Here is a 26,754-nt window from a genome sequence, read left to right on the forward strand (position 1 = left end):
AAAACCAATTCAGTAGTAAGTATCGCTTTTTTATTCTTCTATAACTTTTTTTTATTAGCGTTTTTGTGTTGGATCCTTTAAAAAAAATGTAGTTTGGTTCTTTTTTTTTTTTTTTTTTTTTTTTTTTTTTTCTGTTTATGCAAAAATAAACTCATATGTTAAGCTTTCATTTTTCTCAAGTTGTTTGTTCCTAAAATTGTTTTGCAACACAAATACTAAAAAAAATAACATAAATAATTGATGTTTATAAACCAATCACTAAGAAAAACAAACTTCACCCTATTATAACATAACAAAAAACTCATATAACGACTTTATCATATTACTAAAAAAAAAACATAACAACGAATAAACAATTTTTTTCTTCTTATGATTAGAATTTATAGTAGCCGCCGCCGGATGAAATTCATCCTCGTTCGACATGTTGCATCACTCACCCCCAACCTTCAGTGGTCTTTGTTCCGCAACAGATCCGACAACGCACGAGCAAATCCTTTAACAGTCTGTTTTACCGTTGCGTCCATCTATTTCGTTCACATACCGCTGCTTTGCTGTTGTTTTCTAACAAAAATAAAAAGATACAATCCGTGAACAGACATCTCACCTTTTTTTTTTTTTGTTATTATTATTACATTTTTATTTTTGGATGTGTATCTAGTAATAATTATAATATAAAAATAATTAAAATAGAGTAATAATAAAAATCAGACAACTCATAAATAGTTTCGACCCAAAAACAACATTTATTTTGATTTTTCTATTGCACATGGGGATACATATGAGCAAGATTTTTCCCTTGTCTAACCAAATTAATACAAATATATTTTTCATTCTTTTGTTAATGTAAATAATCTATTTTTCTACTTTTTAAATCTTTTATGGGTTAAAATAATTAATTAAATAAATAAATAATTTGTATACAATCAATTATAGGGTAATCGTTTTAACGAACAATGTAGGGTAATAATATTTTTCCTATTCATAATCGACTTCCGAAACGGTTTTTTGGTTCAAGAACTTTATTTTAGGTTTTATTTAATTTTCCCTTTTAAAAATAAAATAAAATTGGCGGCGACTCTTTTTTCGCAGACAAATTAGACGCGACAACATTTTTTACATCTATTTGGCATAAAATAATATTATTTTGTGCAACATAAGATAATAGAATTCAAATAGCTTCTAACCTTACCACCTGAGTAAATCTCTCTGTTTAGTCTATACCTTCTTGTTGATTGTGATCTTTAGCTACTAGCTCAACTTTATTTCTTATCACTTCTCCTTTTTCATTCAGCTTGTTTCTGAATACCCATTTTATTCTTGTGGCCTTCTTATTCTTTGGTCTTATAACAAGATTCCACACATCGTTTCTCTTGAATTCATTCAATTATTTATGCATTTCCATAACCAACCATTGTTAGGATTCTATTCAACCCTCCCCTTAGTATCATCTCGATACACAAACGACTGAATTTGAATCTCCTCAAGAACACCCATTAAATATAGGCAAAATACATCACACAATCCTTACGTTTTACGAAAATAACACTTTAGTCTTTTATATTTTTTTTGTAACACATGTCTTTTAAATTTAACTTAATTTTCGTTTAAGTCTTTTGAATTTTTACTTCCCAATTTAATCATTTAAGTTACTTCATATTTAAATCGTTAGTCATTTGTCTCACTTAAAACAACTTATGAAGTTAAAAGTATCATGTCATTAAAAATTCTATCAAATATTACAACAATAAATCATTCATAATAATCATTTAGAAAATAATCATCTACCCTTATAAACGGTCTATATTTTCTAAACTTTCTACAACCACTTAGATACATATGTAACCTATAAAAACTTGATAATAAAAATTTATTAATATAATAAATATCATTAACTTCATTCATTTGTAAAATAGTATGAATAGTGAACTCGCTACGGTATTTAGAATAAATCTTAATAGTAATTCAAAAAAGTAGTCAAATTTAATATATTACATATATAATTTAATAAAACTTAAAAGCTAATATTAAAAGTAAAATATAACTTCAAGTACTAAATCAATAAAGTAAAAATTTAAAGGACAAACGTAAACTAACCTTAAATGACATGTGTTAAAAAACAAAACAAAAACAAATGATCCGATATTTTCGTAAAACATCAAAAATCTCAATATGTATTTTTACCTAAAATATATATTATTGTCGCTTTGATAAATAATTATGCTTCATTAATTATTTTGTTAAAAAATCCGATATTTCTTGTACTTTCTGGAACTTCACATTCAATTTCAATCATGTTAACCCATAATCTATGAAGTCTGGATCCATATTACCAACCCATTTACAATGCATGGGGTTATTTTGATTCAAATGCAAAAGAATTGTTCATTCTTTCCTTGATGGGGCAAAGTCTAAAAAAGCCCAAAATATCTAGTACTTGGTGTATTTTTTATATAAAAAAAAAATGTCATTAATTTAGAATCACATAATATTAGAGCAGTTATATCATAAAAAAAATATCATTATACTCAAATAACCGCTTGTATTTTTGTTCCATTCTGTGCAGTGTGATTTGACCGCGTTAGTGTATGTGGAGTACTCTAATTCACATAATCTGATCTCAGCTACCTGTGCGACCAATTGAATAGGCAACCGAAATTGAAGTATCAAAAAGGAAACCAGAAGAAACCTTTGCCCTTTAATGTCATTAATTAACTGTATCATATCATATATATTCTCTGTGGTGGAAGATTATTCTCCTTGCAGACAGTAAAGTTGACGAATGTTCCCTGAAGCTGCAACACGGGAAAAACAATATTAGCATAATCTATTTGATTTGACAAGATTAACTAGAACAGACATAATAAAGCTCCTCCATTTGCAATATGCTGCCTAACCAAATACCCTTTTGACTAGATGCTGTTAATCAGCTCCTTCCCAACTTCCCAAAATATGTCACTTCAGCAAAATAAAGTATAAAAATTGAGATATGTAGTTAATTTTGTATGGAAAAGAGAAATCATGACTAATTATTTTGTTTTACCTTCTTTTATTTTAAAAACGGCTGCATAAGTAAAACTACAAAGATGATTAATAGTAGTACAACTCAATTTTAACCGTAGTTCTCTTCCAAAGAGTAGGCACAAACAAAATATCAATCACATTAATAAAAATGGATAATACCGATATTGTTAAATTGGACATTTTGTTTCAAGTTTGAATCCGGGACCTCACAATTGTGTGAGTTAATTATAGTGGAATTTACCATCTCATTTAAGATAAAAAAAACAAACAAACAAAACAGATAATATACGGTGGTAATCGGTACCCATACCCATTTGACTGTAATATATAATTGACTGTTAGGTGAAACACAGCACAAGAAAATGTAAGTAGAATATCGTCAAAACACTTGCCTAAACCCAGCTTCGGGTGAGTCACTCCAAATTTCAAGGACAATCATAAAAATTTGTTTAAATGGAAAAAAATAGTATTCCTAGTATATCTGGGAGTCAAATAAGTTTGAATATAAGAGATCAAAGCAAGGGAATGAAGGGTACCATGTAACCAGTCCTTGAAGTGCACATGAAGCACAGACGAAAATTCTCGTTTACGATTCTCTTCTAAAGAAGCTTCCTGTATTAGTTGCCTTAACTCCCCTAAACTTTTTTGCTGAAAAGAATGCACAATTCTATTCAATTAAACCAAATCAAAAAGTAAAAATATTAAAATAACTTCAATATGATTATTTTTCATTAAGAATGAAAAGGGTTGGACAAATATTTACATACATGTGAGATAACTAAATAGGAATTATATCCTATCATAATCCTAAAAGATACTAACAAATCATAATATAATCAATATCAATATACCAACACCCCCTCAAGATGGAGTATATATATCATAGGCATCCATCTTGTCACATATGTAAGTTATTTGAGAACTTTGTAGAGATTTAATATAAATATCGGTAAGTTGATCTTTAGAATTGACAAAGGAAGTTATGATGACTCCAGAAGAATTATTTTCCCTGATGAAATACAATCGACTTCTATATGCTTTCTTCTCTCGTGAAAAACTAAATTGGAGGAGAGGTGTAAAGCTGACTACTTATCACACACAAGTTACATAAGACCAACCTCACAAAAACGTATTTCCTGCAATAAATGTTTTAATCACACAAGCTCACATGTGGCAAGAGCCATAGCTTGATACTCAGCTAGCTTCTGTACTCGATGGGGCAACAACAGTTTGTTTTTTGCTCTTCCATGAAATCAGATTTCCACCCACAAATACACAATAACCAAAAGTTGACCGCCTATCACTTGCATCTCCTGCCCAATCGGCATCTGAATACCCAACGATATTAGTGTGTCCCCTATAAGTGAAAACAAGTCGTTTTTCCAGGCGCCCTTTTGACGTAATTCAAAATTTGACAACTCCATTCCGAAGACTGTCACAAGGAGAGTTAAGGAATTGACTTACGGCACTAACTAAAAAGATATGTCTGGTCTAGCCAGGGTCGGATAATTCAATTTTCCCAGTAGACTTAGGTATCTATCAAGATCATGATAGGGCTCTCCTTGATCAGGAAGGAGCTTCACATTAGGATCCATAGGAGTCTCAGTTGGTTTACAGTCTATAAGACATGTCTCCTCCAAAATATCTAGAGCATACTTCCTCTGACAGAAAGCAATACCTGACTTTGATTGAGCTAACCTCAATCCCAAGAAAATAACGTAGAGGACCCAAATCCTGATTCTTAAAGTTTTGAAATAGGTGTTGTTTCAATGCCTTGATACCGTCAGAATCATAACCAGTAATTACGATATCATCCACATAAACTACAAGATAGATATATCTATTAGATGATGAACATTTAAGACATAGTGATCTAATTCGCAGAGGGTCATCCCAGACTGCTGTAAAACTTTGCTGAATCGACCAAACCATGCCTGAGGGGATTGTTTCAGGCCATATAAGGACTTCTGCAATTTGCATACCAAACTACGCCCCCCAGAGCAACAAACACAGGAGGTTGCTCCATATAAATCTCTTTTTCCAAATCACGATGCAAGAAAGCATTCTTGATATCCAACTGCAATAAGGGTCAATATTTCATGGCAACCATAGCTATAAAGAGGCGAACCATGTCATCTTCGCAACTGGTGAGAAGGTATCATTGTAATCCTGACCATAGACCTGAGTATAGCTTTTTGCCACTAACCGAGCCTTTAACCGGTCAACCTATCATCGGGTCCCACTTTGACATTAAACACCCACCAGCAACCAACAACAGATTTTCCAGGAGGAGGTGGAACAAGCTCCCAAGTATGGTTAGAGTCTAAAGCTATCATCTCATCAATCATGGCCTGTTTCCACCCTGAATGAGATAATGTTTCCTGAACTGTCTTAGGAATTGAGACAGATGATAGAGAAGAAACAAAAGCAAAGTAGGAAGGAAACAAAAAGTTGTAAACAGAATGAAGATTAGAAGTAGACCTTTTACCTCTACAAAAAGCAATAGGTAAGTCAACGAAGGCTCGGGTGGGACCGCAGCAGGAGAAGAGATTGGAACAGTAGCAACAATCTCTGGAGCTAAATCACTGGAATCAATAGAAGCGGTCTTTGGAGCTTCAACACGTCGACTCATAAGTAATCCCAAAGCAGCAGAACTCAGGTTCACCTTGTGACTGTGGAGAATTGTGAGTAGAGACAGATGTCTCAAATAGAGAAATAGGTAGCACCTGGGGAGTAGTAACATCTGTTATAGAATCTGATGGACCTAGTGTCGCAAAGATAGGTACTCAAAGAAAATAACATCTGTAGAGATATAAAAATGATGTGTAGATGGACAATAACACCGATAATATTTTGGAACTCTGGAGTACCCCAAAAACACACATGTAACAGCTCGTGCAGACAATTTATCACGGCCAGGAGACAGATCATGAACAAAACAAGTGGAGCCAAACACTCAGAGAAGGACAGAATGTACAGGGTCTTCAGAAAACAAGAGAATGTGGAATCCCATTATCCAATATCGAGGATGGCATGCATTTTATCAAATAGCGGCAGTGAGAATAGCGTCACCCCAAAATTTTAAAGGTGCATTAGCATTGACCAATAAAGTTCCAGTTGTATCAACCAAATGACGAAATTTCCTCTCAACGACATCATTTTGTTGAGGAGTGTGTTGACAACTGGACTGATGTATGAGGAATGGCTATTGAACAATTGAGAATGCGGGTAAGTTTACTGATTGAAATCAAATTAAAAGGAGAGCCAGGTAGGAATAACACATAATTTAAGGACAGAAGAGGTGAAGCTTGACCAATAGTAGTAAACTGTGCCTTAGAATCATTAGCAAGAGTGATGTGAGGTATTTTAGGAGGTGACAAATTAGAGATAAAGGAGGGGTTACCAACTACATGATCCGAAGCACCAGAATCTTAAATCCATGATCCCATAGAGTGAGATACACAAACCGTACCATTACCGAAATGAACTAGGGTAGCTGGATTTGAGACATGTTGACAAGTCGTCAAGCTTCTAAGTAGAAATAACTTTGAATGACGTCAGAAGACAAATTTGCAGCAATCAAGGTAAAACACAGAAAAACTGGTAAGCCAAATGTACAGGGACTGACCTACGAACCCTAAAACACCGTAAATACTACTGGGGGAAAAAAAAACGCCAGCAAAGAAAGATCTGTATGACCTCTAAAAAGTGGAATCCACACGCTGCTGATGGTCCAAAAACAAACTGGAAGGACAAGGCGAGTCAGAGAAGGGCAGTGGTGCGTGGAAACAGCGGCGGTAAGGTGCCGCGTGTAACTTGTGCTCGGCGCCCTCTGGTTCCAGTGGTGGTGTATGTGTTTGTAGTGGTGGAGGTGGCAGTGGCTCTGACAACTGCTCAGGCGACTGTTGATGGCTCCTCTGGCGACTGTTAATGGCATCTAAACTAGGGTTAACCTTGACGGCGGCTAACCCAAAGATAACCTTGCTCTGGATACCAACTTGAATATGAATATTTCTCACTAAAAATGAAAAGGGTTGGACAAATATTTATATACGTGTGACGTAACTAAATAGGCATTTAATCTTATCATAATCCTAAAAGATACTGACAAATCTTAATATAACCAATATCAATATCTCAACAAAATATTCGACAAACAACCTAGTAGACATACATTTCTAAGTTGAGATGCTGCATATGCATCCGGTAATGCAAATGGGTTGTCTTTTGTAGATCCAGTGGACTCTCCTACAAGCCAGTTTGGTATCTGCACGCAGAAAAAAGAAGAGCTTTGTGAAAAATAATAAAAGAACAAGATTTTTAAATTAGCTATACAGAAGAAAAAAATATTTTTAAGAAAATACTTGAAAAAGAACAAACAAAGAAAGATACATAAACTTCTTCATCTATATTTCCTCTGATCCTACTTATAAGCAAAAGTGGATCAACAAAAGTTGATGTATTTAGTCTAAATTTTGGACCAAATACATCAGTTTTTATTGACTTACTTTTGCTTATAAATACTAGAATAGTTATATACAAAGCAACGAATGAACTTATCAAAATCAATTAATTTTTAGAAACTACAAATCAACACGCTCCTTGTTATGTCAACCATCAGTATAACAGTCGTACCACAAAATTTGTGAGCTGATCAGGGTCCACACATGTAGCAGACTCAGCTTGAGCATCAGAGACACCAGCGGGATGAGATAATGAATCGTGAGGATCAAGCATGCCCAAAGCCAGAGTTTCATTCCATCTGTTCACTGTGGGCAGAATTCCAACTTCACTCATGTGCTCTGTCAATTGGGGGTAACATGTATTATACGGTGCCACCTGATAAGTGACAAGAGAAAATAATTTGAAATAATAAGTAAAAAAAGGAGAGTGAGGATTTTAGAGAAAAAATCCATACCCTTAGAAGAAGTTACTACCATTACAAGAAGGATAATTGCAAAATTGTGGATGGAAAATAGTGATAAAAACTAATGATTGGTAATACTGTTACTGTATGTTTAACATAGACCCAAATGTTTATTATTGCAAGACCATCCATTTTATTGCTTCAAGCATAGTGGTGGACTTAACCTTTTTTTATCTATTCTCTCCTTATACTTATACCATAGCATTACATGTCAGGCCTCATATGGCTTACAATGGGAATTTTAAGTTATAATCAGCCTGCACGTGGTAGGTAGAACGATAGTAGCAAGGAAGGTGTGAGGTGTGAATTCTGTCAGAGGAAGTTATTCACAGCAGAGAGAGAGAGAGAGAGAGGTAGGCAGAGTAGTAGAGTATGGCATTGGGTGGGTTGGCCTTTCCTAAGTAGTGTTGCCAACTGCCACAGCCACAGTACGATTGTATGATTTTACAATCTTTTCCAAGAGTTAAATATGTTATCGGCCTAAAAAATTCATAAAGTTTGTTCTTAGTCCCTCATTTGAAAAGTGACATTTATTCATCTTCCAACTTTTGAAATATATCATTTTTTTCCGCTGTACTTTTTGAAATATGTCGCTTATGCACTTCTTGAAAAACATCAAAGGGAGACTAAAATTGAATTTCAATGACTAAAAATGTAATTTTAAAATTTGGGAGATGAAAACATGTCACTTTTTAAACAGGGACTAAAAAAACAAACTTTATGAATTCTTAGGGAACCAAATACATATTTAATCTTTTCCTAAATTAGCAATCCTGATTCTGCCTCTGATTTTCCCCCTTTATACCAAAAAGAGATGTAGAAACAATAAAAACAGAGTGAATACTGAGGATGCTCACCTGAAGTTTATGGTTATCACCAACCATAAGAGGTTGCTGGTTCACTCCCAAAAAGAAAACACATTCACGGCAGTTAGCAATACAAATCCGTTTTGCAGCAACAATCACATGAACTCGTTCACAGTGTTCTACTCTCACAGCCTGTCAAACAAAAAAAAAGATGTGAAGATCAACTTCAGTACTGATAATGAAGCATCAGTTACACAGATAATAATAGTAGGCAGAATAGAGACAAATAAACTCTATCCCAAATCTACCAACTCAATATCCTACATTGAATGTTATAAAACAGTCATCAAAACTGTCAGTGATGTAAGTACTGCAGAGATTTATTTTAAAAAATAAAATAAAATAATGAAAATGAGGAAAAGTCCAAGTCATTGTACCTATTCTCATCATTAAAAAATTCAATTATTTCAAAAAACAAAAAATAGAAGAGAAGAGAATGTAGACTAACAGGCTCAAAAGAATGTAGCATGTCAAAAAGGCGAATAAATACAATTGTTAAATTGTAATAACACTTTCAATATTACAGTGACAGATAAAACTACCCAATAGTGTAGCTAACTCAATGAATAGCTATTAAGCTTCTAACTGAAAATACAACCCTGCAAATTAGTAAGACTTTGCAGAATTTCTTTGATTAGGGGATGAGATGAGATTGTAGTGTATAAATTCATGATGTTTAGGACTCTGCCATTTTGTTTCATGGATCTTGGTCCTTGGCAAGTTTCTTCAGAGAATTGCAGCTAACAAGAACATCTTTAATTCCAAAAGGTGCGTATTTGACGTTGTATTGGATACAACATTAGTACGATTAGTAGCTTTGATTTAATATTACAGAAGATCAACATTAATTTCAATATGACTAGTAATTAATGTTAAAATACCTTTTTGAAATAATTGGTATAAATTGGTCCATGTAACCAAACCCGCCTAGTGGGAAAAGACTTTTGCAGTTGTTAATTGTTATACCACTTTAAGGTAGCTCTTTAAATGCTCGTGAGTCCAAACTCCAAGATCATTTTCCTCTAAGAATGGCATGCACATAAATGTCTAAAAAGAGATTAAAAACTATGCTCTTAAAGGCCAAAATGTCTATTTCCCTTATACTTGACTTATCTTCTTGCTAACCAACAGGCAGTGCATGCATAAATCAAAGGGGGGAAAAGTGGCTGCATAACTCAAGCTATAAAATGGAAGCTAAAATCATGGTAAGATATTGGCTATAGAATATTGCAGCCATTAATTAATGATAGTCAAGGTTACATTAGTAAGAGAATTGTAAACAGAAAAGGTCAGTTCCATTCCCATTCCTCTTTTAAAAACCTGAGAAAATCTAATTCACTTTAGCTGGACTATTATTATATTAGATTCATGATCTTTAAATTTCACATTACCACTAAGGATGACATCATGACAACAGAATAATACAATATCATTTCCCATATTCCTGTTAGAAGGTAAATTCCATAGATGTTCTAATACATTATTAGACTCATTATGCTCCTCTTAAAAGCAGAAAACAGAGCATTTACCTTGCCAACTGCTCCAAGAACTATTGTAGCATCTGAGCATCCATAGACAATGGCATATCTCAAAGGTGCTAAGACATAGATGGTAGATTCTTGGCAATTTAGAACCTGCAATGGCCAAACACAACTATAATAGCACACCAATTTCCATAATAAGCTCAACAGACATCTCAACGTCCAAACATGTGAAGATACAAAAAGGTGCAAACTAAGATCACAAAAATAACATTGATTGCAGAATTACTTTAAAAAAAAAAATCTTACGCTAGTACCAAAAGATTCAACTATCACAAATGTTTGGCAGTAATCCGAAAACCTTTATTTCCTCAAAAACATTTTTTAGTAAAAACGTAACATTAATATGAACATTAAAATAAAATAAAAAAACAATAGCAGTGTAATTTGTTCCATATAAAAGGCAAATAAGTACAGAACAAGATATCTGGGTATCAAATTGATAACTGCCTAGATCTCTTTTGGGCACCAGTTGGCAGGAGCTTATGGCCTAACCTACCACACTCTCAGTCCCGGCCATATTTTTTTAAAACAGAGAAGATCAAGGCTTCTTCAAAAGCCTATTTAGCTAAAAAGGCAAGGCGTCAAGCCACCCAAAAAACCTTTAACCTAAGGGACTGGTCAGTTTGGGTAAATATAAATCATATTTTTATTTAATTATTATATTTGTATAGTGTTAAATCATATACGTATTAACCTTTTTTTTATGAATGAAAGGAGCCAATGGCTCGCTTATTAACCTTTTTAATAATGTAAGCATAATGGTGTACATAAATTTTTCACATATTTAAAGGCCTAATTGAAAAATAAATATACTATCATATAAAGTCAGATTTTCTCAAAGGTCAAGTTAGACCTCAAAAAAGATTTCTATTATACGAATAAATAAGAATTAGACTTTATTATTATGTTAATACGAAATAAACCTTTAAGTAGGTTAATAAGTCATAACAGACTTTTACAAAAGCCATATTAGGCTTAAAATAACTTATGACAAGTGTTGAAGTTGTGGGATTTTAGAGAAAATGAGGAGAGAAAATAATAAGGGTTTGAATATTATTGATAATAGCTTAATGTTGACTTTATTACAAAAGACTCGATACTAATCAACATAGACTCAATCCTAAATCAGAATAAATCATAATAATAATGAGAGATATTCTAAGATATCTCTATGATTATAAATTGATCCTAATAAATAATTTAAGATACTCTAATATAATATAAAAGATACTATAAGATATTTTCTAATAATTGTTAAAAATATAGCCTGCCAGATAGCCGATATGATCATCAGCCTGAGAGAAATTCATGACAAGCAATTGAACAAAGCAAGGTCCATTCTTCTAAAAGTTGCATTTGGAAGCTTCAAACCAATAATATTGGAGAGGCGTGCTTCAAGGAGAGAAAGGCAAGGCCAGTACATCTGGGATAAAGATGGGGTCAGTGCATCTGAGAGAAATTCATGACAAGCAATTGAACAAAGCAAGGTCCATTCTTCTAAAAGTTGCATTTGGAAGCTTCAAATCAATAATATTGGAGAGGCGTGCTTCAAGGAGAGAAAGGCAAGGCCAGTACATCTGGGACAAAGATGGGGTCAGTGCATCTGGGACAAATTGTCATGCTAAAGTGTGAGTCATGAAAATAAAAGACATTGTCAGAATGACCAGCAATGGAAAAAGAAGTCATCACTAATATGATTCATCTGTGAGAAAAGGGACACCACCGGAATGATCGTCAGTGGGAATAGAAGCTGCTGTTATAATCTATTATTAAGAACTAAATTGCATGACAAACACCAAAGAGGAAGTAGCGTGACTCTAATGAAACGAAGCCATGATTGATCAACCGAGTGAAAAAATGCATCCAAAACAGAAGAGACAATGGTTGTTACGGAAAACTTGTTGGAAAACTTTTCCAGCAGCAACAGCAGATGAAAGGCAGCAGCAGACGGCGGATCTTGGAGGCACATGAGCGCGCGTGGAGCAACTTTTGACCTAAAAAAATCTGGGTATTGTAGATTGGGAGATTCCTCACACAATGGAAGTGGGTGTAACCGTAGCCCGAAACTAGAATACGAGGGCAGATTCGAAACTTCGAGGTTGAGGCGCGATTGGCCGACCAAGCAGCAACTAAGAGGCGTCAAAACGTGTCGTCATACGCTGTGGAGACGGCGGCGCGTGAGATCTACTCGCAGGAGAGATTAGCAACGCGTGAAAGCGCATGTGACAACTTTTGGTGACGCGCTTTTGGGCATGACCTGATCTGGAGATGACGACGCTGTTTGCAGGAAAATTCGCCGGAAATAGTGGCAGCGGCGGCAGTAGCGAACTGAACGGAAAACGAGTGAAACGTGTCCGAATGTCAGAAAAGAGAAACTATGATTATATTCCCTAACTGTTGGGAACTCGACAGCGGAATAGAGGCGGGATCTTCAAGGAGGATCGAAATAGGCTCTAGATACCATGTTGAAGTTGTGGGATTTTAGAGAAAATGAGGAGAGAAAATAATAAGGGTTTGAATATTATAGATAATAGCTTAATGCTGACTTTATTACAAAAGACTCGATACTAATCTCTATTTATAGAGAAACATAGACTCAATCCTAAATCAAAATAAATCATAATAATAAGGAGAGATATTCTAATATATCTCTATGATTATAAATTGATCCTAATAAATAATTTAAGATACTCTAATATAATATAAAAGATATTATAAGATATTTTCTAATATTCTAACAACAAGTAATAGGCTAGACTTGGGTCTCGAACTTTTCGAACGGACTAAACCTATTTATGTAAAACCTAACTCGACCCAACCTATTCACACCTTAGCAAATGTGTTATCAAAAGGGTTGTCAGCAAAACGATTCAACCAAACTTACTTTGAAGTTGGAAATGATAAATATCCACTCACCAGCTAGTGGAGAATGTTGTGAATATGTAATTATTCTTAGGCCCATTAATCGGGCTCATTTGTTTGAGTTTGTCTATATATTCAGATAAGTATTTGTACTTTTAACATAATAATATTCATAATATTTTCTACATATTTTATACACTACACTATATCAATTTAATATCTTATTTGGTATTTTTATTATATTTTCTTCCTTCACGACCTAAACCCTACACTTTTTCTCCTTCACTACTCTCAAGAATTAGGGTAAAAATATATTTTATTGAATTGAAATATGTAGACAATACATCAGATATATATACAGAGTTACTATACAACCAAATCCTTATCAGTACTCCAATATAACCAATTCCTTATTAGTACTCCTATACAACAAAATGCCTATACTTGAGAGATATTTTTAATAATAAAACAGAAACAGATTTTGACACTCCCCCCCAAGCTGGTGAATACGTGCTATCCATTCCCAACTTGGATACGGTTCTTTCAAAGTTGTTGATATTTAGTCCTTTAGTTAGAAGATCTGCAAGGTTGTCTTGGGAAAAGACATATGGAATGCAGATTAGGCCACAATCGAGTTTTTCTTTGATTAAAGGTTTGTCAACTTCGATATGTTTCGTTTTGTCATGCTGCACTAGATTATGTGCTATGCTAGTAGCAGATTTATCATCACAACAGAATTTCATTGGTTCAACCCATTTTATCTTCAACTCCGTAATAACCCATTTGATTAAAATATGTTAAAAATAAAGGGATAGGAAAAGTATTATTACATTAACTTAGAAATAAGAAATTTTGATTAAAATAGAAATGGACAAAAGGTAAAATGGGGAATGTCCAAGGGCAAAAAAAAAAAAAAAGGAGATTTTCCTTCTTTTCCCTCATTTTTATTCTTCCCACTTCAACATTCTCTCATTTTTCCTTTCTCTTTCCCGTAACCAGTCGGAAGGATGTTCACCTTCTCTTCCAAATCCTCCATTTTTCCTTCTCTTCCAAATCTTCCAAACTAGAAGTTCAGTAAAGTCCCCAAAGCTGCCCAGCAGCCTTGCATGCAGGAATCTGTCTCTTCATCCTAGCGAATCGATTCAAATCAGTGAAGCAAGGAACCCATCTTCAAGAAGAGCTCAGAGCTGCCTTGGACCAGAATCTTCTTCTTTTTTATTGTCATTTTTGTGAGTTCTTTAATTTAACTTATTTTAGCACGAAGGGTTGTGGGTTAAGTTAATTGAAAATTCTTCATATTTACTGATGAAACCGTTTCTGGGTAAAAAGGGTTAGAAAAATTCAAAGAAAGTGAGGAAGTGGAGCTTTTAAGCATGTAGGTGTTTGTGAAATCTGCACCCAAAATTGTGCTTACTTATCATGCATGTTGTTATTTTAATTGTATGATGATTATGCTGATAAGTTAGTTAGGAATCTAGAAAACATATGATTTAGGACTGTTTAGACACGTAGCTTATTATGTATGCCCCAGTGCCTTCTCTCTTTCTTGTCTCTAATGTTCTTCTTAAGTTATGTCTTTGATTCCTAACTCATGGTTTTACTAAGCCCTTAATATTAGGCCTCCTAATAAAATAATTTTTTTTAAACTCATGCCCATTATTTCATTATTTTTTGTGGTCTTAAGGGAGAGGGCTTAGGGGACTCATAGGCCCCCAATATTTTGTTAATTTTGGATTTTTTTTTTTTAATTTTTTTGAAATTTTTTTTTCTTGAAAATATTAAAAAATATTTTTTTTTAGAAAAAATTTAAATTGAATTTTTTCTCAAAATATTGTGAGAAAAATTTAAAAAAAATCTTTTTTTTCTTGAATTAAAAAAAATTGTAAATCATTTTTTATTGAAAAAAATCAAAACTTTTTTATCGGAAAATTTTAAGAAAAAAATTGTCAATTTTTTTAGAAAAATTTTTTAGTTAAAACTTTTTTAACTATGAAATTTTTTGGCCCCTCCAATATGTAGGTTGTGGCCAATAATTAGTGGGTTTGTCAAATTGACAACTCTAGGTATAGTGTTAGTGTTCAGGCTTGTGGCTTTATGTGTAGGTGAAAATTGTTCAAAGCATTGGATAAACGATAGAATGGCTTATTGGTTCATGTCTTAGTTTTCTTCATAAGGACAATTGGGATATGAAGGTCATCATAAGTTGGTGGTGTGTTGGATTCTAATTCATGTGCACGGGAAGATTCATAGATTGGATTACTAGAGTTTGAAGCGTAAGAGAAGTTACCTCGTGTAAGGTTAAATTGGAGTCATGGATGTGAATAGATTCAGGAATGGCCTTTGCTCTTCTTGTATATACTAGATTCTTCTCATATCTTACCTTAGCATCATCATTTTCATCTTCCTCAAAATCAATTTCAGTTTCAACATTGTCATTTCCTTCATTTCCATCTTTTCAAAATCAATTCCATCTCAATTTCTAGTTCAAGAGTCAATTCATGAAGTAGAAGAGACTCATCTTCCTTACTTGTATTCTCCCCCTAAAGATGAGTTTGACCAAAGAAACTTTCTTGTTCATGGAAGGTAACATCTCGATAGACAGAATTTTTGAGATGGTGGATGATAACATTTATATCCCTTTTGGGTGGAAGACTACCCGAAAAATACACATTTTAAGGCTTTAGGACCAAATTTCCCTCTACTATCATTATGCATATGGACAAACGACGCGCACTCAAATATTACGGGAGTAAGATTACTACAAGTGGACACATTAGGGTGGAACGAACAGGGCCTCCATGAGAGTTTTGAAGGCAATGACACTAGAAGGTTGTTAAAATTCAATGTATGTTTTAATTATTCCTTGATTGTGCAACATCCTAGGCTAATTATTAGTAGTCCTAGTCAATACAATTTTCTAGGCATTGAATGTAATTATTGCATGATCATTATAAATAAGAAGGTGTGAGATCTCATTAGAGACACAAGAAACACATAAAACATATTTTACGAAGGTAATCGGTTTATGAGATATGATGTAGTTAACACTCTCTCCCTAAAATTTCTTGGGAACTTTATTTTGAAATAACATCCCTCGAGTTTGATCTAATAAGTGTTCATCTTTCCTCTCAGCAATCCCATTTTGTTGGGGTGTCTTAACACATGAGGGCTCATGAATAATGTCCTCTTTTTGACAGAAAGAATTTAGTCCGTGATTAAAGTAATCTTTGGCATTATCAGACCTAATCCTCTTAATACTCACTCCAACTTGGTTTTGTTATCATGTAGAAGAACTGTACAAACACAGAACTGACTTCAGATTTTTGTTTTAGTAAGTAAACCCAAGTAATCCGAGTACAGTCATCAATAAAGCTTACAACCAACGAACTACTGATATATTTGGAACATTAGAGGGACCCCATACATCAGTATGAACAAAACGGAATGGAGAAGTACTCATTTGGTTACTAACTAGAAAAGGTACACGTTTGTGTTTAGCAAGCTCACACACATCAGAGTGATACCTCTAATTTTTTGAAGAGGGAAGAAAACAACTGTATTATGACTCTAAATGAAGGATGACCCATGTGGCAGTGGTACAAAATGACCTTGTCCCTGTTGGTGTTTATTGATTTAGAAAGAAAAAAAGAGTTGTTATTGTTGAGTAGATTTGGAGGAAGATTTTGATTATCCAAGTAATAAAGACCATTCCATTCTCTAGCATTACCAATTGTCCTCCCTGAATTCTTGTCTTGAAGGACTCAAGATTTGTTATAAAAAATATTACATAATAGGTCTTGTGTTAGTTTTTGTATGGAAATTAAGCTAGTCGACAATATAAGAATATGAAGGACATTTCTTAGAGGTATGGATGAGTTTATTTGGACATCTCCTTGACCTGCAGCAGTTATAAGAGTACCATTTGATGTGGATATTTTGTTGTTGCTAGGGCAAGGTGAATAAGTGGAGAAGTGTGTAGGTAACGGTGTCATGTGGTCAGTGGCTCCAGAATCCAGTACCCAATATTGGTTATAAGGTGTATCTGAAGCATGAAGTCCAAAAGAATACAATGTACATAAACTAAACCCCTATAGTACTCCTATGCAACTAAATCCCTATACTTGAGGGATATTTTTAATAATAAAACAGAAACAAATTTTGACAACTACCTAAACCCAACACTTCAAACAATACAATGTACAGCAATTTAAACATTCAAAGGCACCAAATTCCAAGTTAAAGTGTTAAACCCAAACCAAAAGTATTGGTCATTTTTCATTACAGTAGGTTGGAATTAAACCCAAGTAATCCGAGTACAGTCATCAATAAAGCTTACAACCAACGAACTACTGATATATTTGGAACATTAGAGGGACCCCATACATCAGTATGAACAAAACGGAATGGAGAAGTACTCATTTGGTTACTAACTAGAAAAGGTACACGTTTGTGTTTAGCAAGCTCACACACATCAGAGTGATACCTCTAATTTTTTGAAGAGGGAAGAAAACAACTGTATTATGACTCTAAATGAAGGATGACCCATGTGGCAGTGGTACAAAATGACCTTGTCCCTGTTGGTGTTTATTGATTTAGAAAGAAAAAAAGAGTTGTTATTGTTGAGTAGATTTGGAGGAAGATTTTGATTATCCAAGTAATAAAGACCATTCCATTCTCTAGCATTACCAATTGTCCTCCCTGAATTCTTGTCTTGAAGGACTCAAGATTTGTTATAAAAAATATTACATAATAGGTCTTGTGTTAGTTTTTGTATGGAAATTAAGCTAGTCGACAATATAAGAATATGAAGGACATTTCTTAGAGGTATGGATGAGTTTATTTGGACATCTCCTTGACCTGCAGCAGTTATAAGAGTACCATTTGATGTGGATATTTTGTTGTTGCTAGGGCAAGGTGAATAAGTGGAGAAGTGTGTAGGTAACGGTGTCATGTGGTCAGTGGCTCCAGAATCCAGTACCCAATATTGGTTATAAGGTGTATCTGAAGCATGAAGTCCAAAAGAATACAATGTACATAAACTAAACCCCTATAGTACTCCTATGCAACTAAATCCCTATACTTGAGGGATATTTTTAATAATAAAACAGAAACAAATTTTGACAACTACCTAAACCCAACACTTCAAACAATACAATGTACAGCAATTTAAACATTCAAAGGCACCAAATTCCAAGTTAAAGTGTTAAACCCAAACCAAAAGTATTGGTCATTTTTCATTACAGTAGGTTGGAATATGAAGGGCTTAGTACCTTAGACATTTAGAAGAAGATGCATGACATAACTCTATTTTTGTAACCATATAAGAAAAAATAACATGAAGAGTTAATAGCCTGATGAGCTGGTACAGATTCAGTTCCTTTAATTTTTCTTGCATTTCTATATTCTCTATTGTACAGGTTTTTAATTTATTTCCTTTATTAGGACAGCTTTACTACCAGTGGTTTGGCTCAATCTTAGAAACCTAATTATGAACTTCAGTCTATATAATGTAAAAACCAATTATATAGTTATGATTCAGATATAATAGATTAGATTCTAAATTTCCTTTCAACTTGCCGCCTAATTAGGAGCAATAATTCAGGATACATTTGAAGGTCATAAATCAAATTGCTAGTAAGGTAGCAACATTGAACCTGAAAAGTCAAAAAAAATCAATATAACAAAAGAAGACATTCCAGAAACAAACCTTAACTGAGGAACCTTTAATGTCAGATGCATGCTTCACATAGGACGATTTAGAGATCCCTTCAATGAAACTTGAATCTCTAGTACTTGTTGAGGACTTAGCTGAGACAGTGCATGCATCAGTCATAGCAACATCCTGATCAGTGGCACTGGCTGGCCCATTTTCCTTAGCAGAAGTCCTTTCCGAAATATGTTCCAAAGCAGAAGTTATATTTTGCATGAGCCAATCATGAACTTGTGCAAGAGGAACGGGAACCGCAGGCATGTCAGGATCTGAATTTGCAAAAAATGGAGATGATTGACTCAAACAATTTCCTTCAGCCTTATCGCCAAACTGAACCAGGAACCCAAGGTGCTCAAATCTATCCATAGTTAAAACCTAAGACAATAATGTTAGATAAGCATAATATTAATAGGTCTAAGAACTTAAATTAAAAATTCAATAGGATGAAAAATACATCAATAAAACCTACAGTAAAAATTTAAAAAATTCTTAATATACCTTATATTTATTTAACTCTACATGATCTTATCCTATGAAGTTTAATTGACTAGATAAAAAACAATTGTCAACAATTCACTGCTAAGACAATCTCATGGCAAAATGAAAAGGTGTAATGTGTTTAACTAATGCAGTGAGATGCATTATTGAGACACGGTAGTAAGTCTTACTGTAACTCCAGATATCCTTAATTGTGATAACCAATAATTTATGCATTGTAAAATGCATATGAAACTAAAATTGAATTTGCTAGCTATATAAATATAAATGGGAACTAGCATCAACACCAAGAGAAATAGGTATCAATGACAACATAGTTGATGTCCGACATTCTTATCTTATGATCTTATCAAATTAAAATAAAAGCTGTCTTGATTCCAAACAAAGAGGAGGAGGCAACTGCTAGCCTGATTGTCCGTACAAATTATCCATTAATAGCCATATCAGCAATGTCTAGCACAAAAATGTATATAAATCCACATGCATGATTTCATTTAGTGCACTGTAGGTCGACACATAAACTCAATTGACCCAAAGTATGCTTCAAGCTCATTCTTAATAACAGCCAACTGATAACTGGGTCCGAATCTCAAAAAGAAGGGTGAAGATAGTAGCACCCACACCATACCTAGCTCACTATATTGGAATAACCAAATAAGTGAAGATTATCCAATCATATTCTCTTGATATCAAGTGAATCAGCAAATAACTTTCATTAAAGCTAAAACAGATTGGAACTACTTGAGATATTACAGCCATGTGACTCTCTCAGAGACTACAAATAGGCAGGAATATTGAGTAAGCCATCTAATAATATTTTTAATGTTATCAGATTAATGACACATTTATTAGCAGTGATTACTCACAAGAATGTTGACCAAATATGGTAGCATTTTCCTAAAACATTTATTCACACATGCAACAACCCAACTCAAAATTAAGTGAAACAAGAATTCGACATACTATACTGCAGATTAGAATCATGTATTCTGCCTTTCTCAAGGATTCTGCAGTGCTACTGCTATATCATGAGTCAGAAATACAAGGTGCAGTCATACTTGCATTTATTCATTCTCCGAATTTATGTTTTAAGCAAAAAGAAAAAAAATACCAACATTTTGAAGGACCGAGTTACAACTCTAGATACAACAGATTTATACAACAATCATATAAGTGCTACAAATCTATGGTCTCCTGAGTTCCATGGGATGGCACAAAAACAGGATATAAATTCCAGTCATGGAAATCACAGAGTGACTAACTGGCGATATTCCATTTTATAGGGTTCATAGGAAATAAAACTGTGAGTTTCAAAAAGTAAATTAGCAAACCAACCAGTGATTCTTCGCCTTCCCCTTCCCCCTCTCCTGGCTCGGCTAGAAGTGATAGAATGTTACCCAGGTGCTTTTGCAGATACAATAACTGATGTGCCTCTTCATCAGCCTGTGATGGCATAAAACGCCGACTGTTGCTACGCATAAGCTACCAAACATTGAATTTGAGACGTCAGTATTAACACTTCAGCATGAACAGTATTAACGTGTGTCTATATTTGCAAGCTAACAATAGCTTACAAACTGTTGGAAATAGAATAAAATTAATGTTCAACTTTCCAAGTACAATTAGAAGTCATTGTTTCATAGGTTTCATTGCATTCTTAGATTCATTGTATCTCATGAATTAATACTAGTTTCAATTCCTCTTCTTCTACAATCTAAATCATACTTATCATGTATTCAAAAAGTTCTTTGATGTTTAATTTGCAAGTTCTCAAGTTAATGAAAATTTATGTAAGAAAGATTCTTAAGTAAAATGAAAAACCATTTTTGGGGCTACCAAGAAGCTTAAAAAATTAAAACGAGCTTGTTAGCAAATGCTAGAAAAAAGAAAAAGAACAAAGACAAAAGACTGAATCACAAATGTGTAATCTAAAATGAGTAAACCGTCAATTTGGTCTTTAAATATGAGACCTAACACCATAGTCCATTACAAACATATCCCTGGTAGCTCTTCTGTTGGTAATTTTATGTAGCAAATTGACTAACAAAAGATAGATTTTAAGACTACACTAACTAACAAAAGTTGATGACCAAATTGGTTAACAAAATACATGTTTAGGTATTTTTATTTAATTTGGATACATTCTATTATTATTGTGACTAAAATAATAAAATAACTGTTTACTCAATCTAAAATATATCACGATCCAAAGAGCACAAAAAAACTATACACTCTATGATAATCAAATTTAACTGTATCACATGCATTCAGTAACAATTGCATTGCGTACAGTTGCAAGGATTGAAATTCAAAACGGAGAATTGAGCTTACTTGAAGCGGAGAGAGAGCAGAAAAGTAACCATCGAAAGCGGAAGTAGAAGGCCAAACATCAGCAACGGAAGCAGAGTCTTTATGAGAACGAGGGAGTAACCTTTTATACGATTGAATGTAAAGCAACAGAACCAGATCGTGAACGTCGGCACCAACGGCGTCGTTTTGGCCAGGTTCGTTACGAACAAGAGGTTCGGAGTCGGAGTGGTGAACGGAAGCTAGGGTATCGAGGAGAAGTTTAGCGTGGTCGGTTGAGATCTGAAGGGAATCGGAGATTGCTGCTGAGTCGACTCGGTGGTTGGAGGACGAGTCGAGAAGCTTCTTTTTTAATGCTGTTAGGGATTGTGTGGGGTCGGAGAAGATGAGTTTTTGGATGGGTAAAAGGCCGTGGTCGAATGGCTCGCGCCTTGGGTGAATTACGGTGGTCCCGCATGATGTGGAAGGTTCGATTGGGTCCGTCATGAGGAAGAGAAAGAGAGTAATAAGATGAAGTGAGAGGTAGGAAAATGAGAGAAGTTAGTTGATGATGATGACGATCAGAATGGAGGAGGGAGGAGGGAGGGAGAGAAACGAGAGGGTTGCTTTGCGGTGTGACTCGCCGCGTAGGGGTGTAGTGACGTGGCTTGATGTGGTTCGTTTCGTGAAACTATGTCATGCGTATTTTTTTTTCGCTAAAATACATTTTTAATCTTTTTTATTCAATTATCGCTTAAAAATCTTAAGTTATATGATGTTTGTAATATTAACTTTTAAAAAATCGTGTTCATTAGGTATACGTGGTTTTAATGAAAAGTTACATCTTCTACACATCATCAAATTATATTTTTTTATTAATTAACTTTTTTACTAAAAATAAAATTACATCAAATAAATAAAATTGTTAGGGTTTTTCAAATCTAAACAAACTCAAAAATATATTTGTCCTCATCCCCAACTTCATCATCTACATATTCAAAAAAAGTTGAAGTGTGTCAAAGTTTTTGTTTCAAAATTATATTTTTTAAACCGCAAATCAAAACTCATTTAACTCCATTTCAATTGCAAATTGTGATAGTGGAAGGAGAATTAAAATCTAGAAATTTGTTTGGACATGGTGGATTTTAAATTCTTTGCCAGCAAAGAACAAGAAATAGAGTAGTGCAACAGCACAAGAAAGGTATGAACGAAGGTCGTGCGACACTGAATTGAAGCTCAAACATACATCATTAGGTAGATCGTGATTTTCACCATCACATTTCTCAATTCATGTTTTTCACATAGTGAATGACTAAGACGATTTTGAATTTCTTTCATATGTTCAAACAATTTTACAGATCTAACATTTCACTTCTCTAATATTTTGTGTTTTTTTTAATTGATTACAATACTCACTAACTTGAAATGTTTCATGTTGTATTAGTTTTGAAGTACAATCAAACTAAGTTAGTTAAACTACAATTAAATAATATTTTTTTTTTAGTTGAAGTAATTTTTGTGTTGTTGTGATACTAGCTTTCAATTGAATATGTGCATGGAAAAACAATTTGAAGTGGATTTTATGTTGTTGTTGATCAAATTAAAGAGGGAAGAATGGATTTGGGATCAATTACGGATAATGAGATTTTTAGGTTCTAAGGTGTATGGAATTTGTTGAAGAGTTTATCAAATTTTTTTGTTCGAAGAAGCAAGAATGTGTTTATAAAAAAAAAAAACAAAAGTTAAATAAATTTATAGTCTTTACATGTGTTTTTAGTCTTTGGTGGAATGAAACATCCTTTAATTTTTCAATTTTTGCAAGTATATTTAGAATATTATTAAAAGTTCAACCATACAAATTTAGAATTGTTTTAATTTGAGATGAATTAAATATGAATTTTTTAAATGTCATGTGTTCAAAATAAAAGTTCTTAAAATAAAGACTTAGAAATCAAGTTTTTAGCTTATTTTTTATGGAGGAACTTTTTATATTTGTAAACAATTATACAAAAATATATATTAATGTTTTCACATGGACTAAAAATAGTTGCATACTAATTTTGTATGACTAAAAAAATGAACGGTGACTAAAAATAAAATTTTATAGAGATTAAAAACTTATTTAAACATTTAAAAAGATGAACATTTTTTGGATGTTTCTAGGTTTTTTTAGTTTTGATATATTTTTATTTTTAATAAAAAAAATTATTTATTAAAAAATATAATTTCATGATGTGCGTTGCCACATAGGAGAAATGTAGCTAATACTGTAAATGGACTTTTTCTAGAAGATGTTTGTTTGACTTCACATATGTTTGATTTAAAAATAACTTTAAAATCATTGTCACGTAATTGACTAATGCTTAGTAGATTATGTTTTAAATCTTCAACATATTGAATATCAACTATTTTTGCAGAGTTTTCTTTATCTATAATGCATTTACCTTTGATTTTTGTCTAATCATTATTTCCAAAATTTACAGATCCTCCATCCTTCTTGATAAAGGAAAGAAAATATTGTTTATCTTCTGTCATATGTCTCGAGCATCCACTCTCAAAGTATCATGGTTTTTTCTTGACATTTTGAAAATCAACATACATTTGATATTAATAGATTCTTAGGTACCCATTTGATCTTGAGTCCTCGGGGGTTATATTTTTCTTTAAAAATAGATTTTTTCTTAAGTAGCAATTTGGTTCAACATGACCAATCTTTGAACAATAAGAACACTTTTTTATTGCTTTTGGAGAAGATTCTGACATGATACCAAAACATTCTTCCTTTTTGAGAGGTCGTCTTGATTTGAATTTTTCATCTCTCTTTTTGAAAAAACATGTAGAATCAAGATGTCAAATTTTAGTACAAAAGAACATTTTATTTTGCATTTATCTTTTTTTTTTTTCTGAAACAAAAAAGTTTTTATAGAGTTTTTGTTTTTGATATTTGTCAAAATCAAGTTTGACTTTATCAAATATTCCTACCTGATATCCCATAATTTTTGGGAAGATTTCAGTGGATTTAATAAAGTTTGACAAATTATTTTATGCTTCTTAATTTTTGTTTTGAGCATAACGTTCTCCTTTTGAGTTGTAGAGCGCTCTTAACACTCAAGTTCTTCAAATGTTTTAATATAAGAATCTTGGGTTTTTTTTATGACTTTTCTGAGCTCATCATTCATAGCTTGGGCTTTCTCTTTTTCTTCTTTTTCTTCATAAACTTGTTCTTTTAATGAACCATATTTTTTTGCAAGAAAGTTTGAGTCATTTAATATTTTAAATTCATTTTCCATTTGTAAAGGACATAGTTCAGAAATGGTTACCTCGTTGTTTTCTGAATTTCCCATTAGGTACATGTTGACTTCTTCATTTTCTTATGTGTCTGATACTTCATAATCGTCTCAAGTGATCATCATGAATTGTTTCTTGAATGGAACTTTTTTTGGTGCCTTTTTGTGTAAAGGACATTCAATTTTGTAATGTCCTAGTTTGTTGCACCCATAACATGTAATTTGACTCTTATCTATTTTTGTTTTATAGTTTTCCCTTTTGCTTGGGAAATTTTTTTTAATCTGGTCTCTTCTTCTCAACCTTCTTTGAATTTTTCTGGTAAGAAGAATTACTTCCTCATCAACTTCTTATTCACCAATTTATTTCAAGTCTTCTCTTTCATCTTGTTGGGAAGATAAGTTTTCTTGAAGATATTGTGAAGCTTTTAAGGCTATTAATTTTCATTTCTTTGTTGGTTTATCCTTTTGCAGCAATATTTCATGTGCTCTTAAAGATCCAATGAGTTCTTCCAATTCAAGTGTCTCAAGATTTCTGGTTTGACTTATGGTTGTGACCATTGGTCTCCATATGATAGGAAGACATCTTCGAATTATTCTTACTTTATCTTGGACTGAGTATGCTTTATGAAGAGAGCGCATTTCATATACTATGGTTGTGAATCTTAAATAGATTTCATCAATGGTTTCTCCTTTATTCATCTCGAATAGTTTAAACTTTCGTACATCAATATCAATTCTTGTTTATTTGACATGGTTTTTTCCTTAATGATGAGTTTGTAATGTATCACATACTTTTTTAGCCATATCACATTCATCAACCCTTTTGCTTTCCTCCCTACTCAAAGCACAAGAAAAAAAATTGAACTTTAGAGTTTAGAAGTACCTTAGCTTTGTCTTCTGTTGTCCAGTGTGCTTTTTTTTTTCAAGCAGATGTTGAATTACTTTGATCAATTTATGGTATGAAGTTTTCATCTGTTATGATGCGTCACATTCCTATATCTTGTGATTTAAGGAATAATTGGATTTTTCCTTTCCAAAAGTAGTAGTATGTACCATCAAAGTAAGGTGGTCTATTTGATGGTCGTTCTTCAACAATATACATGGCTTCCTAAATCTTCTTCTCTAACACTTGTTAGGTGTTTAACCTTAGAGACAAAGCTCTGATGTCAATTGAAGTAGCAATGTCAATCACAATGAATGGAGTTTGAATTGTGATCCCTTTTTAAAATGTTAATTCCTATTTTTATTTTAAATTAACTCAAGATCAATCTTGGTTATAAATAAAAATCCAAAACGTTCTTGGTTAGTTAAAAATAAATTAAACAAATTATTTTTACATGATTTGTGATAGTGAGCGAGAAATAATAAAATATATGAATAAGAAGATCCACACAATGATGTATTCTGGTTCACCCAAGGTAGACTACGTCCAGTCCTTACAATCTATGAGTTCTTCCATAAATGTGCTTCGCACAAGAACGTTCTTATTTTCACACAATTTTTCTTAATTAGTTAAATAATTCACTTTTTAACCTTTAAAGGATTTTATAGTTATCTAAAAGTCCATAAAGGATTTTTACAAATTACTTTTTAATCACTAAAAGGATTATTAAAATATACTCAAACTGTCTAAAGAGATAGACTTGAGATTCAAATGATGCTATCATAAAAGGTTGTAGGATCAAAATCTACTCAACACTTGTTTGAGATTGATTATCAGCAATAACTAAATAGAGAGATATTTGAATATAGT

The 26,754-nt window shown here is 33.1% G+C and overlaps 1 protein-coding gene across 3 annotated transcripts; it reads right to left on the bottom strand.

Annotated features, from left to right (window-relative positions):
- Window positions 1–2,324: 2,324 nt before the first annotated feature.
- Window positions 2,325–22,439, bottom strand: LOC101498846 (uncharacterized). 3 transcript variants are annotated; one of them, XM_004497873.4, is made up of 9 exons: window positions 21,760–22,436; window positions 20,764–20,910; window positions 18,928–19,305; window positions 10,344–10,448; window positions 8,806–8,946; window positions 7,657–7,860; window positions 7,196–7,288; window positions 3,558–3,669; window positions 2,325–2,792 (listed from the first exon to the last, which is right to left on the bottom strand). In XM_004497873.4, the coding sequence occupies exons 1-9, from the start codon at window positions 22,219–22,221 to the stop codon at window positions 2,749–2,751; spliced, it is 1,686 nt and encodes a 561-aa protein (XP_004497930.1). In that variant the 5' UTR covers window positions 22,222–22,436; the 3' UTR covers window positions 2,325–2,748. The 3 variants fall into 3 exon arrangements, 2 of the variants coding, with proteins under 2 accessions (XP_004497930.1, XP_073223914.1); XR_012162772.1 differs by lacking the exons at window positions 2,325–2,792; window positions 3,558–3,669 and adding exons at window positions 4,140–5,383; window positions 5,510–5,747 and having other exon boundaries at window positions 21,760–22,439; XM_073367813.1 differs by lacking the exons at window positions 2,325–2,792; window positions 3,558–3,669 and adding an exon at window positions 4,140–5,747 and having other exon boundaries at window positions 21,760–22,439.
- Between the last annotated feature and the right edge of the window lie 4,315 nt (window positions 22,440–26,754).

This window comes from Cicer arietinum, chromosome 4, assembly GCF_000331145.2.
Source record: "Cicer arietinum cultivar CDC Frontier isolate Library 1 chromosome 4, Cicar.CDCFrontier_v2.0, whole genome shotgun sequence".
NCBI classification, from domain to species: Eukaryota; Viridiplantae; Streptophyta; class Magnoliopsida; order Fabales; family Fabaceae; genus Cicer; species Cicer arietinum.